This window comes from Triturus cristatus, chromosome 12 (assembly GCF_964204655.1).
Source record: "Triturus cristatus chromosome 12, aTriCri1.1, whole genome shotgun sequence".
Classification (NCBI taxonomy): domain Eukaryota; kingdom Metazoa; phylum Chordata; class Amphibia; order Caudata; family Salamandridae; genus Triturus; species Triturus cristatus.
Window position 1 is genome coordinate 114378296 of NC_140595.1, and position 17889 is coordinate 114396184.

The following is a 17889-nucleotide window of genomic DNA, read 5'->3' on the forward strand; positions in this document are numbered from 1 at the left end:
CTATGTTCAGTCCAGCTGCTATGTTCAGTACAGATTCTATGTTCAGGCCCGCTTCTATGTTCAGTCCCGCTTCTATGTTCAATCCCGCTTCGATGTTCAGTCTCGCTTCTATGTTCAGTCCAGCTTCTATGTTCAGTCCCGCTTCGATGTTCATTCCCGCTTCCAGGTTCAGCTCTGTTTCCACTTTTCAGCTCTGCTTCCATTTTCAGTTCTTCTTCTATTTTAAGTCCCGCTTCCAGGTTCAGCCCTTTCTCCTGGGTTCAGTCCTGCTCTTCATCTCAGCCTCACTCCAGAGCTAAGTTGCACTCCTCTCTTCAGTGCTTTCCTCAGTCTCACACCAGCTCACAGGTTTAGTCTAGCACTTTGCCCTAGTCTCGCTTCTGGCTTCCCTTCCATCCCTCATACCAGCCTCGCTCCTGGCTTTCCTTCTGTCCCTCATTCACGTCCTTCTCTTGGCTTTGTAGTACTCCTGACCTCGGATCTCAATTCACCCCCACCGCACTAGTTCCCATCCACTCCCAGGTTCACGTCCCACTCCTTGGCTCATCTGTGCTCCACTTGATCTCACTCCTTCCCTTGGGTTCAATCGTCTCTAAATCTCCACCCCGCTCCAGTCAAGCTCACGTCTATACCTTAAGCACCACCAAATCTCGGGTCCACTGTTCCCTTTGCCTCTAGCTTTCATTCATGAAGAACCTAAAGAGATGGAAAATTAAATTACTTAATTTCTGGGATTAGGTTAAGCAATGTGGGGTCTTTACTACTCTATGAATTACCTTGCATAGTGCCTGGGAGAGAACTCGTAGGACACAATTTCTGGACTTAATGCTGTTTTGTTAGTTGCTCACCAAGCTTTGAATCAGTCAATCCTCTTGGACACGTGGGTCCCACGCTTCAACTCCATTTCAACAGCATCCACAGTTAATGGCTGCTTATGTATTGAAACTGTTACCAGCTATAATCTGTACCAGGCTGTTATGGTTAGGGCCCCAGACAATTATTGTTCAGTATGTGCTTGCCACAACCACCCCCAGCACCCATCACCCCCCATCTGATGTACATTTATCCTATACATTTACAGTTGATGAAACACTTCCCACATAGGATCAAAACAAAGACAACAACCTTCCAACCACATACCGCAGACAGTGTAGCATGGTCCCCATGTACGCAAGCACTTCATCTCCCACATAGGGGTAAGTAAACACTATATAAATGTTACAATGCAATGCGAATAGTACAAATCCACAAAGAGGTAGTCAGAACCTTTCCTGCAGATGGGGTTGCTGTGGTCAAAGCCACATAGAGGAACATCAGACGGGATTCGATTCCGAGGCCAGTGGATCTCCCGTCCCGGAACTGGAATGATCTTCTTAATCGATCCGTTGTAGTTTGAAACAATCTGGGAGAGAGAACGACAGAGGGGGGAGAAAAGGAGAAAAAGACAAGAGAGGGAAGGCAAAGAAAGTGAGAGAGAGCAAGAAGGCGGGAGAGTAGGGAAAAGAAGAGAGAGAGGAGACGAAAGAAACATCGAGTGACATATGTGGAGAGGGTGGGAGAAAGAGATAGGAATAAAGAAAGAGGAAAAACAGAGAGGAAAAGTCAGAAAAAGAAACAGACAGAAATAGAAAAGGAATGAGGAATGAGAATTGGAGGGAGGGACGGCACAAGAAGGATTTAGTTGGGGAGAATGAAAGGCGGGTAAAAAAAAGAGAAAAAGAGAGAAGAGACAATGTATTAACATGACCTGTTGATAACCTTTCTAGATATTGCCATTTCTGGCTTGCATGGTAACCAGCAGGATGAGAAGACAAAGGGGTCATGGGGTATACTGGGTAGTATCATTCCATTGCAGACCGCCCCATACATCCCTCCATGGAAGCTTTCAGCATTTGTTTTTTAATCAGACTAACCAAAATAACCAATGGAAGTCCATAGTGCCAAGCCAGGCAGGACATTGAGGGCTTTATAAGAAATCTTCTCTACTGGTGATGTAGGTTTCGTAGAACACCTGCATCAGCACAGCCCCTCTGCTCACACTTCTTAACCTCTAGACCATCTCACCCTGATATTGAGGAGAGTAACATTCCAGCACAGTTCATGCATTCTATCCTGGGCAGAGCCGGACAGCACAGCTAAGCCCTATATAAACACCAACAGCACTACACACCACCTTCATACACAGACAAACCCAACACGATGAAAGAACTGGGCAGACTGAACAGCTTCTTTGAACCAATGACACTACCAACTCAGCTCAAACAACACCCGGTAAAGACCAGGATAAACACAGGTTACTTGCCACCCTTTCCAACTACAAATACAGGGTCAATAACACATATTACCTACCCCCTTTCACTAAAGACACAGAGTAACTACAGCCACACTCAAACCAAACCGACCACAGAACCAGAACATGGAACCCTGCGCTCACCTCCATGCCACCAGGCAGAGGAACCACCTGCAGGCCACACCAAATGGAAAACAAATACACAATTTGCACCGACCCCACACAGCATGCCAAACCAATCAATGAGCTCAATTGTGCCAAAAAACTCTTCCCCACCCCTTTCGTAAAGGGCAAAAACATGTTTAACACATTTTTATGATTATAACAATCCTGCGCAGTGAAGAACAATTTACTTACCTTTGAAAATGCTCTTTCTCGTGGATACTCCTCTAACCACAGAATCCTCACCTTTTGAATTTTCCCAAGTGCCAAACTGGATCCAGGACCTTGTCCAGCAATTGCTTCCCCTCCCTTGGCGGTAGGTGGCGCCATCACACTTACAATGACCTCACCCTGTACAAGGAAGTAAAGGCGCCAGCCCTATAAAGGCTCCATCCTTGCACGCTAACATCGGTTTAAAACTTAGTATGCCAAACCCTTAGTCAGTGATAAATTGAAAAGCATGACAGTGTGCAAAATCTAACTTGGGGCCCAATTAACGCCTAGAAGGTCACTTCACTGAGTGAGGAGGAGAAAGGGTCAGTGAGGAACCTGCGATTAGATAGAGCGTTATGGAAGGTAAGTAACTTGTTCTTCTGATGGATACTTCTAACCAAACAGTTCTAACCGTTTGGGAATATACTAAAGCAGGACCTCTCAAAAGGTAGTAGGTATGAGGGGTGCACTTCACACCAGGAAATCCTGCAGGACAGAGTGGGCAAAATGGCCTACCCGGATGATCTGAGAAGGCAGTTATGCCATGTGAGGATGTGGACAGATGCCCGTGTAGCCACCTTACAGATGCCCCAGAACATGCCTGGCCAAGTCTGTCTGGGCATCCCCTAGCTCTGGTGGAGTGAGCTCAAAGGCCCCCAGGATGATCGTATTTTGGCCAAGGCATGGCAACTCTGTACACAAGGATGTTCAGTCTGGATGAGGTCAGTTTATGGACTGTCCTTTCCTTTTTTAGCACCAAAGAGCCTCGTAAAACGTGTGTCACCCACTCAGGGCTCCTTAGTGCAATCGATGTAAAAACTAATCTGTGTCAAAGGACACAGGAAAAAAGGAACTGACGTCAGCACACAGGGTGGTGTCTATTGCGGCTCTGCTCCGTCACTTCTGGAGGTGGGGCGAGGTCGCCTGGAAGTCTGATATCTCACCCTACCGGCAAACGGAAACGCTTGCTGAAAAACCTTTCTGGATCCATCCTTGCACCTGGGTAAATTCAAATGCTGAGGATTCTGCAGTTATAAGAATCCATGAGAAAATCACACTTTAAAAAAAATATATATCTTTATTCATTTTATACTCAAAAACAACATACAGCTGTAAATATGGCATAGTAAAGTACATTTTATAGTACGTCTCCATTTGCATTATTGTGCCCAGTAGGTGGGGGGGGGGGTGAATCGCCATATGCAACATTACAGGTAATCAATAACGTCATTAATTCCCTACAGCGGCTATCAATAAATGTTGCTGTACGAAGCTGTGACAAAACATATTAAAAATTAAACATAATACCACCGAACTAATATGCCTGTCCTATGGTCATCATGAATCTATTACCGCGAAATGTGCCACCTATGTGGAGTGCGAGCTATCAGGGTCCTGCTATAATGGGCGTGGAATAATGGAGGAGTCATACAGTGCATATGCAGTGTTATGCGTAAGTGCAGTCGGTCCTAGACGAAAGTGTGAGACAGCTGTGTCTATTATTACCACACCCGTGTATATAATGCCCAGCGCTCCGCTCGTGTGTGGAGAAAATCACACTTAAGAGTGCAATATGCAAATCAAATCATATGGTAGGAGCAAACGGAAGATTCCATTTTAATTAATAATATTACTTAATCAAGCTGGTAACCAGCAACTTTTCATTCACCTGGCGGTGGCACAGGTGACAGAGAGCACCACTGAGCCCACTCAAATTCATTCCATTGCATAAGATATGAGGTAATATATCCTTCAGCCTGAATCTCATATTAAAACTTTCATTGAAAGCATTGTCTGTAATGTGAAAATAAATTAGATCATCCATCCATTCCCAGAACAAGAAGCCTTTGGTGACATCTATTATTGAGAACCCCACAGCCCAAACCTCCAACCCCTGCCATGCTTCAAGAGCGCTGTGTCTTTGAAGCCCAGGAGGAGAGCAAGGCGATGGGCAGGACCTTGGAACACAAGAACACAACTCAGTGCTTCTGACATGCACCACCCAGCAATGTTCCAGACGGCCAGGCTGTGCCAAGTGTATGAAATGTGCTTTTGGCATGTAGGACCTGTAGTATCGATTCTGTGAATGCTGGCAGGTGAGCAATGCAAACACAGAACATATATATATAATGTTGTGTTGATGCGCTGTCGAGACCCCAGGGCTATAATTAAGGCTCCATATTTTCCGTTTTTACAGATTTTTATTGAAAAATACAGACAGAAAACCATTCATATTTCTATCTGCATTCATATTTAAATGTGGCAAAAAACAGAAATCAGTCTCTTTTGTGAGTGATTCTAAATACTGTCAGTCATGACTGTCAGACCAATAGATGTGAAGATTGACAGGTAAGCTGTTAAAAAATAAAGACATTATAGTAATGATGCTTAAACTCCAGTAGATTTGCAAAAGATTGTAATGTTCATATTTTCATATACGTGTATTGATTTATGATCTGCGAGTCTTCAAAATATTGAAACCTGTCATACATTCAGATAAGAGTTTACAATTATCATTTGCATACATGTGGAAATGTACTAGATTTGATTCATTTTTTTTACACAAAACCCGAAATAAAAATGGATGAATGCAGATAAAATTAGCAAGAAATAAATACGGATAAATTCAGACTGAAGCGTTAATAAAATAAATACCATAACATCGGGAGCCCTAGTTATAATCAAAATTATACTAAGAATCGTCCCTTAGGCATTGCAATCCTATGTCGATGGCTCACTGAAGGGAGATGAGCACAAGTAACTACTGCGATCTTCCCCGCTTGGATGTTGTAGTACAAGGATCAGCTGTCATCTACCACCCACTGATATAGGGCCCCATGTATCAAAGAGTTTTCCCCATTCTGTGTCTGTAGGAAAATGTGTTCGTTCATATGGTCCATACTGTGCTCCCTAATATCCATCAGTGACATAGGAGATGTTCCGCCAGGCTTGCTTTAGAGCGTCCGCGATATTCATGTACTGAAAAAGTGTATGTGCAGGGCTCCCATCCTGCTTTGCCTCCTGGGTTTGGTAATAAATTGGACAGTAATGGAAACATCTTTTGAGTTGTAAATAGCTGCATGTACACTGTATCTGTCAATCAAAGAAGAATTTAATCCCCGACTCACGCCAAATGCTGACTCCAGGCAACAGCAGCCAGACGAGCATCAATCCGTACAGTATTTGACACTAGGCTCAGTGTGTGATATCAACCGTGTCGACAGCGGCGGCTTCTCCGCTAAGGCAGAGGAGCGTCGCCCCACTGCTTTCTAGCAGTGCAAAAAAGGAAAAATAAAATGATAACAACACAATGTTATTCCCAGTTTTGGGGTGGGGCTTGGCTGTGTTTTCACAGCCAGCAGGGGGAGGAGTGGTTGGTGCACTTAAGTGCACATGACATTATTTTATTATTTGTTTTTCTTTTCTTTTTTTAATTTTAACTCCCCGCCTCACCACTACTGCCCTAGATCAGCCGCCACTGTGTGTCAAGCCCTGGAGGAGAATGAAACTGGGTTCTATTAAAGAATATACTCAGCATGATGGGGCATCCACTATTGATTCACGTGTTGAGGGAGGGACATTGATTGAGGGTAGGACATCAACTGGGATCAACACATAGCGGAGGGCGCTAGGGGTGTCGCCGAGTCTACTTTCAGATATGGCACAGTTAGTCCTGTTCAGGACTATGGCCTAGTTAGTGAGCTGTAGTTAAGTTCAGGAGGTCTGCTCCACCCAACCCCTCTGAATCAGTATTATCAGACAGGACCTTATCCTACTGCAAAAGGATGCAGGCAGTGCTAGGGGGGTTGCTAGGAAGAGATACAAAAGTACTTGAAGGACCATCATTTTTAATCTAATAGAGACCTTCCCCACAAGCTCCATTCACTGGTGGAGGGAGACGGGTGGTGTGGTTCACCCTTCTCTCTAGGCTCCCTGGCAACTACAAATAAAAAATGTTACCCCCCCCATAAAAACAATGGAGGAGTCACAAATCAGAATCCCCAAATTCCTGACACCAAGTGGTCACCACCAGAGTTGAGGATGTGACTTAGTTTGTGTTTTGTTCGGAGTAAGAGAAATAGTTCAGACTTGCTCCAAGTAAAATGGAGGTCAGGGGGCACCCATACTCAGGTATGTCAGGGACTAGCACAGGAAAGGTTATGTCATGTCAAGGTTGTGTAAACATTGTCTACAAAAATATTGTCCCATTGGAGTTAATAATAGAAAATCTATATCCAATATTTTAGTAAATGATACTTAGGAAGCATTAATTATGTCTGAAAATATTTCTTTAGACAATATTCTGATCTAAAACCCCAATGAAACCACAGTCATTGACACTCAAACAAGATCTATCAAAAACAGAAAGGAAGTACAATGTCGATTATGAGCAGCAGGCAGAGCAAACAAAATTCAGGAGGTGCTAGAAAAATACTTTTACCAACACTACATGCTTTCAAATGGTCGCCATACTTTGCATCTCTGCCTGAAACAAGCATGCAGCTCTCTGGCAAGACCCGGACCAGATGCTTTTCACTCCAGCTGATGAAGCCCACAACAGTCTCTTGAAGTTGAAAATGAGGCTTGGACAAGTTGAGCCTCAAAACCATCTTTGTCTCACAAAATAAAAATGAGACTTGAACCTCCATATTCTGCCAGGAAAGACAATGCTTCAACCCCAGTCTGGTCAACACCTAAACCACTGGTACAGTCCTAAGCCCCTGACACGATCCCTTAGGCTGATAATGCAAACATTGGCACCTACACAGACTGCCTTCAATAAAGGCGCAACTGCAACCCCGGACCTGATGTATAGTCGTGCTCTCCACCACACTCGACCACGCTACTCCTTGCGCCCTTGCCTCAGGCCATTTTGAAAGTTGAAACATACCCTCTAGCCATAGGCTAAAATGGCACATACTAAAATGTTTGAAGCAACTGGTGATAACCCACTCACAAACACAACACGAAAAAAGGGTAGTATCATCTAAATAAATGGAGAAACCCCAATTTGAGGGAAAAGTTGTCCACAGTCGTTAATCCTCCAAATGCAAAAGTCTCACAGTCTAACTCCAGTGGCCAGACCAGAAAACCACCACATACCAGCATTGTTGCATCTCTTAAGCAAGCAATCCCAACAGACCAGCCTATGATCTTCAGTCTTGCTGTGTGATACACCACCTTTCCACTGAGGTTTACAGCACACAGAACTGCTGCCCCTTTGGGCACTGAGATTTAAAGGGCCCATCCACTCGATGATGTCACAACAGAAATCAAAACTCAAGCTGATATCCTCAAACAAGGGAACTTCTAGAATGCTTGTTGTTGATGATTGTTAGCAACTTAATACTGGGTACAAAGAACTGATTTTTTTCTCTTCCCAGGATTGCCCTGTTAATTTAGACCTAACATGCAACAAGGTACCTAAAATATTATCCATGTAACAGACTGTTTGAGAGTGTGACAATCGTATGCATGCAACAAGGTACCTCAAAGTCTTATACCGGCAAGAGACCGTTTGAGGTTATAGCAATAATATGATGATCATGATTAAGACTGTGCGGAAACTTGTGGCACTGGTTTTTGACAGAGAAAATCTGCAAAACATCAAATTGTTTACAACAAAAACAATATATTCACAATGGCGGCTACAAGAGACAGCTCACTAACCAAATGAGAAATTGGTCTGTGATGAAATCCTAAAAAACTAATGTGAGAAGATCCTGGACCCCATTGAATCTGTAGGGCTCTATCAAAAGCAGAATGTGCAGCATGCAGCAATAAAACATACCATCAACAAACATCACTTCTGACCATCACTTACCTGAAAGCTTCCTTCACTTGAATCTGCCATGTCCCACAGCGAGTAGTCATTTTCTCGGTCGCCATTCTGGTCAATTCGCATGTAGCCTGTCACACCTATGGAAAAAACAAGGCACCCAAGATGAATATCCGTCCGAAGCAACTGCATACGACCAGATTTCAAATAGCTGGCAGAATGAAGAAGATTGAAAGGTTGTAGAGGGAATGATAGGGCGTAAAGATACATGAACAGTCTAGAACAGGCTTCCCCAACGAGTAGCTCATGAGCTACTGGTAGCTCCCTATCTATCTGTGCGTAGCTCTCCTGTATGAAGTGCTGCCTACTGAATTCGAAAATTTTGATTGCTCGTAATGATGTGTATACCAACATTGAGAGTGTGTTTTTGAGACAAATGTGTGTGTTTTTTCAGCTGATGTTTGGAAAATATTGACTTAATTTCCAAAGTATATTTAACCCTGATATCTGAGTGACAGATAATATGGCATTGGGGAGGCTTATACCACTATTACTTTGGTGCCAATGGCATTGCAGCTATGGTTGTTAGCACCCATTTACAGGCATTCCAAAGTGACAAAGCCTTTTTGGATCGAAGCCTACCATATTGCGCAGCTGTCTGATTTGCTAACAACTTCTTGTGGGCAATCTGAAAGCTTCCCTGGGAATGCACTCTACCCATTGCTTACCATTGGCTTTGTAGTTTGTAATTCACATTTGCTTTCTTTCTATTTGCTGGCTTTCTTTGCTTTAGGCTGCCCAGCCTGACATCGTCCCTCACGTGGAGTATTGCCTATTTACTATATCCTTCCAAGTTCTCCATTTCTGTAAGCCGGTCTTTATACTTGTTCTTATCTTGTCACATTTGCTGTGCATTTAAAGGCAGAGGTCAAATGCCAGGCTCTGTCTTCCGAGGGAGCTTGGTGTTTACTTTTCTTTCTCTGACTTCAAAGTGAGAAGATTTATGTGGAAATCTTGCTGTGAAAGAATGTTTTTTTTCTAGCACACTACAAAGTTTAAATGTCTGTAAATGAACTCTGCTGGTATTTCAGAATATATCAGAATTAAGAAAGCACAAATAAAGCAATTTTTTTGTAATACTGAAGTGTGATGAAAACATATTATAATACCATCAAAACAAATCAATAAATGCGGTGATGACATTTCCACACATTATTGTTTCTGCACTGTATAGTTTTATCAGTAAAACTGCATGTGTGTGCAAATGGAATGGTAATTTCAATTAAAAATGTGTTGTCTGTAATGGCAGTGTGTTACCACACCATGCATACTCAACGTTACGCCACTCGACTCTACTCTGCACCACTCCAAACTATTGCACTCTGCGCTGCACCACTTACTCTATGTCGCTACACTGTACTCTGCACCACTCCACTCCACTCTACTCTGCACCACTCTACTTTATGCCAATGCACTCTATGCTACCCTGCACCGTTGCACTCTTCGCCACTCCATTCTACACAACTCTACTCTAAGCCACTCCTTTCTACACCACTCTACTATATGCCACTAAATGCCACTATACTCTGCAACACGGCACTTTATGGCAAGGCACTCCATGCCATTGCATTGTACTCTGTACCACTTCACTCCACGTGACTGTACTCTACTCTAGCCACTCTATTCTATGCCAGTCCACTCTACTCTGCATTACTGCACTCTATGCCACTTCACTCTACTCTGTACCAAATTACTCCACGCCACTACTCTATATCACTCCACTCTAAGCCACTGCACTCCACTTTGCAGCACTCTATGCCACTACACTCTACCCCACTTTATTCAACGTGCCACTGCACTCTATGCCACTCTACTCTGTACCACTTTACTCCACTGAACTCTATGCCATTCCACTCTACACCATTGCACTCTATGCAACTCTACTCAGCACCACTGGACTCTATGCCACTGCACTTCAGGCCACTCTGGTCTACTCTGAACCACTCTAATCTATGCCACTGCATTCTACGATGCTGCAATACTCCACTCTACTCTACGACACTCCATTTTATGACACACCACTCTATGCGTCTCCACTCTGCACCACTCTCCCCTATGCCACAAATGCTTAGCCATGCTGAACTGCGACCACACTGGTGTACAACATGGCTAAAACACATTGCCAAAGCCAACAGCTCTTGCATAGGTGAGACCTATTGGCTTTGCCAACACTTGTTTACATTACTGCTGTCAACCCTGCCTGATGATCTGAGGTGATCAGTGCTAGTAATACTGCATATTGTCACCACTAATATAATCATGTCTAATGTGGTCACTATTTGAACACTGGGTAAATGAATCAATAAATGAAAAGAAGTTTCTGAAGTGCAACTGCTGCTTCATGAGAAGCGTCCTGGGGCTAAAATGAAACAGGGAAGTAAAGGTAGATTCTAAGAATCGGGGAACAAGGTCTTCAGTTGGGATCTGAGCAAACTTTCACTGGGAATAGTGCAAAGAAACAATGGTAAAGAATTCAAGATGGTGGGGGCAATAAAAGAAAACTTACTTCCACCAGAGTTGGCTCATCACACTTTAGGAACATACAATACATTTTGATTTACTGAGCGTAGAGCCTTGAAGGGGAGATATTTTTTTTACCTGGATGTACAACTGTCGTTCTGAAAAAATGCTTTGTGCATGATCAGATGAGTTTTAATAAAATTCTCGACTTGATTGGCAGCCAGTGTAGTGATTTTATGCTTGACCCGGTGGAGTGCCTTTTTTGAATATTTAGTACAAGCCGGGCTGCAGTGTGCTGAATAGGCTGAAGCGAGTAAGCAAGTCTTGAGGGGCTCCCAGATAAAGAACATTATTAACATTAGTAGCTTGGGATGATTTTCATTTAACATAAGCAGCTCTTATTACAAAGAGGGTTGGAGAGCCCCATTATACACTCTTAAACCACTTGGCTTCACCCTTAAAGTCATGCTCCACCCATTCTTGTTACTATTGAAGACCATCAACCAATTCTCTTGAGCTCAGCTAGGCAGCTGCTTATTCGGTTGGTGTGAATTTTATCATGTGGCCAGGGCCGGACTGGCCGTAGATGGCACTGGGTGTTTCCCTGGTGGGCCGGAAAGGTGGGGGCATGTTTTGTTCCGACAGGGCCGGTGCTGCTAAATCGTCCCCTTGTAACAAAAGCGCAGCAGCGTTCCTGCCGCCCCCCCTTACACCCACCCCGGAGTCCGGGCGGACTTAATTGCCAGGGTTGGTTTGCGATCCCAGTCCAGCCCCGAATGTGACCAGTGCTGACTGCGTGTAGTAAAGTATTTATTGTGGCTGTGCCTTGTATGGGGGAGCCATGCCTCATTAATGATGTATGGGAAACCCCTTTGGCAGCAGATTCACCAATTACTAATTTTTATAATTAAAAATTTGCAGACTCCACAGAAACATGAGGCTCAGCTATATAGAAAATCTATATTTACTTAACATATACTTACCTTATTAATATTTTGGAAGTCTATATTCTGCTACGATACTTTTGTAACACAATATTTAAAACTTGATATCCTGGTACTATACTTCGCACATCTCCTAAAAAGCTCCCCACATGAGAATTCACAGCCCGCTAACACAACAATGAAAGATCTCTGGTTACATGAAGAACTGAGGAGGAACTTGATTCAATGTAAATAAAGCTATTCAGGAGAAAAACATTCTCAAGTGATCTATATTGGGCATTGCACCTGCTACCTGGACCGCTCTCCCTACACGCTGTATACGTATGAACCGAACATCAGTGTGTGTGAATGTATATATATATATATATGTGTGTGTGTGTGTGTGTAGGAATTCTAAATACTTGCGGGAGGAGCATATACCCGCAATTAGTGTCACAAACTGCGGGTATATGTTCCTCCCTAGCCCAGGGACGTGCAAATAAAGTGATATTACGTACCATGTGCTAGTTTTACCTTCACATATCTTTCTTTTGAACTGCCGTCCCCACTGACCTTGAGCTCATCATTGTGGTATTTAGTATACCTTCCTCCTCACAAAACATCCCTGAGCTCCTCCCGCTCAGTGAGGGGGTTGTAGCGCAAGCCGTGACTAGGCATCACGGCACAAGGAGATTCCCAATGATGAAGCATGCCATCTTTGGTGGGTGAGGGATTTCGTCCTTTTAAAGGGATACCCATGTGCAGCTAGGTCGCGCCTTGTGGCATTTCCTTTTGTGTCCCAGAGCCGAGGGTATCTTGTTTGTGATATTAACCTAAAATCACCAAACTCCAGCACGTATGTCCCTCCTGTTGGTCCTACAGTATTATGTATTCTCTATATGTACGTACTACACACTTCTCTGTTTTGCTTGCATAAACCCCGACTTTATCAGTCATTGATAGGTATAGTTACCTCATACTTTTAAGTTATGGTTACAGACCTCAGTTACATTGGCTATTTTTTCTTACGTTTGTATAAAAATGTGTTGTCATTCCTGTTAAGTGCTCCAATGCACCTTTCTGGGCCTATATCAACCTATATTCAAAACTGCTAAATACAACTAAATAACTTCCTGGTGAACAGGAAGCACATCATGTGATTAGAAGAGACAGGATCCATGATAGTTTGATCAGAGAGTGTAGCATTGAATGGCAGACATGATGCAATGGTGGAAGCAATGCTTTCTGGGAAAGAGAACAACCACAAGATGACAATCATCTTATTTTCCTGCAAATGGCCGGACAACAATCTCATAGTACCAGGACCTCATACAACAATCTCCATACCAACATGCATGGGACTGTGAGTGAAAGAAATTGCAACACTATGTAGGAGTGCGAGAAAGAATACACATTGTAGGAGTACAAGTGCTTTGCGTTAAGGAACAAACATTCTGTGCAGGAACCCCAGTATTCTGTGTGAAGCATGACTGGTCAGTAAGGGAATGGAAAGTTCAGGACTGAATCCCCTGTATGGCGAGAAGGAGTTAGGAAGAAAGTTTTATTCTTTTTAAAAAGTTAACCATTGAAGAGGGATCCGAGCATTGGACCCCACCTGAACTCATACCTTGCAAGTCACAAGGTAACACAATATGTCAGGATATAATCTCTCTTCACACAGTCATCTAGTGAAGAGCCAATATCACACGATGAGCTCCTGGTGTGCTGGAAACTCCTGCGTGGAGTGGGTTTCCAGGAGTTTCGAGTCTCTGCACAGCCAATGTCCATTATGGGCGTTTAAACTTCTCCAGGACATCAACAACAGCCACAGAAGATTTTGTTTTTTTGGGGGGGGACGGGGGCGTCTGGCGGGGTGGCAGGCGGCATAGAAAGTCTAAGTGATTCCTAGTGCTTGGCAAAAAAACCAAGTTCCCTCATCACACTGTAAATATTCTTTAGAAGTTGGTAAGTCTGTGAATTGGACTGCAACTCAGGCGCACCATTACAGGATTGTAGATTCAGTCTACATGATGAGAGAGAGAGAAAGAAAGAGAACCCAAAAACATGTTTATATGAACAACAAGAGAGGAGAGAGGGATAATTTAAGTATACAAAGTTAATGAGGCAAAAGCAGGAAGTGGAGAACAAAGACAGCTTGCAAGAGCTAGACCGGAAGCTGAAGAACACCCTACAGCCGGAAACCATGTGACCGTAAGCTGAAAACACTGCTGTAAGAAGGCAAGAGAGTGGACAGCATCCTTAAAGAAAGAGAGCTTGAGGGATCCGAGAACACCACAAACAGGAAAAGAGGGAGACTGGAAATTGAGAACAGTGTCTAAAGGCAAGAGAGAGAGAGAGAGGGTTTGAAGTTGAGAATACCCTCTACAGAAAGACAAGTGAACTGGGTGCGCCTGTTGTAGTTGGAGAGCAGGGTCTTCAAACAAGAGTCTTGAGCCAATGTTGTAGGAGGTAGGACCTTCATTTCATGTTAGGCCCTTCGATTACTGCACCAGTAATTTGGTCTCATTTGAGCCCCACCCCCCTTGTCTATGTCTCTCTCCTAGCTTCCACTGCGGACCACGCACCAACATTCTATTACATCATTCACTTTCAGCATTCCAAAACCCCGCTCAGACATGCACGGAATGGGAATGTTCAGTGACATGCTTAAAAGAGAAGCTGGAGAGAGGGAGGGGCTAAGAGCGTGAGCGGATAATTGGAGTTTGACAGACATGGGAAGAGGAGGGCATCCACTATAGAAAGCCAGCTAAGAAGCTAGGTGCACCCCCTACGGGCAGAAGGAAGTTGAGAAACTAGCCTTAAAGACGAGAGAGCAAGCGAGAGACAGAGAAACTGGAAACTGAGATCAGCTTCCATGGAAAGACAGGAAGGAAACCAGGTGCGACCACTTTAGGAAGATGAGAACTAGGACATATGAACAAAGAAGCTAAGAACATCATGTTCATAAGTTGGACAAGACAAGAATTTGAGCATACATGCACGAAGAAAAGAAAGTTTAGATCTCCTTGTGCACAAATATAGACAGGAAACTGAATGCAACCCCACAGGAAGAGAAATAAAGAAACCTAAGAACGAGACAGCTATAGAGCTCCACTTCTACAAAAAGATAGAATTAAGGGCAGGAAGAGACAAAGAGAGAAATAGCGGTAGAGACCCACCTAAACTGAAAGACAATGAGAGACAGAAACAGTGATATAGCCAAGAAAGAGGCAGAGAGATACACAAAGAAAGAGAGAAAGAGGCAGACAGATCCATTTGTAGAAGGAGAGAGCAATAGAAAAAACCCAGGAACACTTTATTCAGAAAGAGAAGCAAGCCGAGACGTACAAAAAAACTCAGGAACACTTTATTCAGAAAGAGAAGTAAGCCGAGACGTAGAAAAAAAACTCAGGAACACTTTATTCAGAAAGAGAAGCAAGCCGCGACTTAAAAAACCCAGGAACAATTTATTCAGAAAGAGAAACACTTTATTCAGAACGAGAAGCAAGCCGGGACTTAGAAAAAACCCAGGGTCACTTTATTAAGAGTAAGAAGCAAGCCGAGACTTAGAAAAAACCCTGGAACACTTTATTCAGGGCGAGAAGCAAGCCGAGACTTAGAAAAAACTCAGGAACACTTTATTCAGAGCGAGAAGAAGCAAGCCGAGACTTAGAAAAAAACTCAGGAACACTTTATTCAGAAAGAGAAGCAAGCCACAACTTTAGAACATTCATCAGGACAGGAGAAGAAAAAAAAGAAAAGGACTTGATAGGAAGAGAAAGAGACTCAAACACTGGCAAGCCAAACACAGTCGGTTCATCACCCGAACAAAGATCTTCAAAGCATATGTTCCATTCAGAAACCATCATTTATAATGAACACTGTCTGATCATTAAAGAGCTATGAACCTTGTACTGCATGTAACCCGAATGCAAAGGCATCAACGTCCTTGTTCCCTGTACAGAATACTTGACGCTGGCCTACAAAAACATGACTTAAACTGAGGATCCGCGCAATTAAAGATGCCATTCTCGTGTTAGAAGTATTATCTTTCCATCTCTGAAAACATCAAAGTGAGGCCACCGCTTTCATTAAATATGCACGAAGATGGGAATGACATTTGAAGATAAGGGAACTGAACTGAAATGTGGCTATGGAACCTGAGCCCAATAATGAAAGTCTGCATGAATTACAGGCCTGCAGTGTCATAAACCTAACTCTGGCGACAGCTCTGAAGGTCTGCGGCTTATGACTGGACCAGCGCTGGTGGCTGCTAGAGAAGACATCCACATATCCCTAGATAAGGGTTCCTCATCTCTGCTGTACTTCTGTGGCCCTCACTACGAGAGAGCCTGGTTAACTGCGATATTTATTTATTTGAGAGTTTTACATAGCGCTAGCAAGACCCAAAGGTATAAGAGCGCTTTGAAAAAGGTAAATGCTCACATCAAATATAACAAGCCTATAAGAGCCTCTGAGTCAGAGCGCTTTACAACCGTAAGTGTCCACAACCTAGATAACGAGAGCTACCAAGCAGAGGCGTAACTAGAGGCAAATTTGGGGGGAAGGGGGTTAATAAAAGTTTCAGAGGGTAGGGGGGGCTAATTCTTCCAGCAATAGGCAGATTGGAGATGCAGGGGGCTCTAAGAAGGGGTGAGAAAACAACAAAGCCTCGTTAACAAGTAAATGGTCTTCTAAAGGCCTGTGAAGTACAAAAACTGTCTGTGTGTGTGCCCGGGAAGCTGCCTCACCCCGGGCTGACACACACCACAGGGGCTGAAGCCCTTTGAGCCCTATGGGCGTTGCGCGCCTGCTACCGAGTGAGAAGTCATCCACTCTAGCAGTTCAAGGGACAGGGCTAGCGGCAGAGCAACGATGAGAGACAGGACTTATGTTTGGGGCAGCGTTCATCAGGCAGCAAAAGGCAGACTGCCCATGGCTCAGTCAAAGCACATCACACGCTGACAGGGCGCAGACGTTAGGGCATACAAACCCGCATTACTCAACTGACATCAAACAACTCATACATCTCCAGGCACAGCACCTTGCAATTTGCACTCTTTCTACATATTCATATTTTTTTTACATTTTATAAATGACACATCCCACCCTACAGCACTAGGGACATTAAACTCAGATGTTCTTAGGTTTGCACGGCCTGAGCCGAATTTTGTACAGAGTAATAAGCCAGCTCGCACAATATTTAAGAGTGCACTAATTTTAAAATGTCTGAGAGATAGCTCTCGATCTAGGAAAGGGTATTATTTTAATGGGCCTTGTTTTAACACAGTGATTTTATTGTAATGTCCGTGTTATTTATGCTACTTATATGATTTTAAGTAATCTCATAATACATCTTTGAATTAACTGCATAGATAAGAAGTATATACAGAGAAGCTAAGTCACATCAGATCAAATCAATTAATATGGGGCATTACATATACAAACAACAGAAGCGTACATATTCCTACAATTCAGTTGGATGTTACATGTACAGATCTAGTGCTGGGCAGCCAGCCCTCCTCACTACATTAGCAGAGAGTGGCTTGAAGTGTAGAGCGTAGGTAGTAAAGGAGGGCAGAGAATTCGTTGGACGCAAGTGGTTACTAACCATGTACTCCATTCTGACTTCCTGTTGTTATATAATGTGGACACAATTTTCAAATCATACCTATTGGGTGTCTATTTCCATATGTTTATAGAATGTCTGCTGCAGTAGTCCAGTTCTTGCTTTTTTATTTCTCCATTTATTTTAGAATATTCTACCCTCAGATGGTGGAATAGAATTATAGCCCATCTGCCTCAGGCTATGCCATTTGTTGTTAAAGGACTCCCCTCTTCTGTATAGTCTCTTACCTACAGCTTGGGTCGATAACTCAGGTTCAGGGCCTTTAATAACTGTAATAGCTCTTAGCAGGGGGCCAGACTGCTATAAAATAAAATACTTGTAGCAAGTGGTAGGTTTTAAATTCCGAAGTGTGACTGCATTCCTGCAATCCAGC

General features: G+C 43.4%; 1 protein-coding gene across 1 annotated transcript in view; it reads right to left on the reverse strand.

Annotated features, from left to right (window-relative positions):
* Positions 1-17889, reverse strand: part of NPR1 (natriuretic peptide receptor 1) — a 735215-nt gene that overhangs the window by 327851 nt on the left and 389475 nt on the right. The window contains exons 5-6 of the mRNA XM_085639850.1: positions 8490-8584; positions 1267-1402 (exon numbers count right to left, since the gene is read on the reverse strand). Of these exons, the coding sequence (XP_085495976.1) occupies positions 1267-1402; positions 8490-8584 (231 nt within the window). The remainder of the gene's footprint in view (positions 1-1266; positions 1403-8489; positions 8585-17889) is intronic.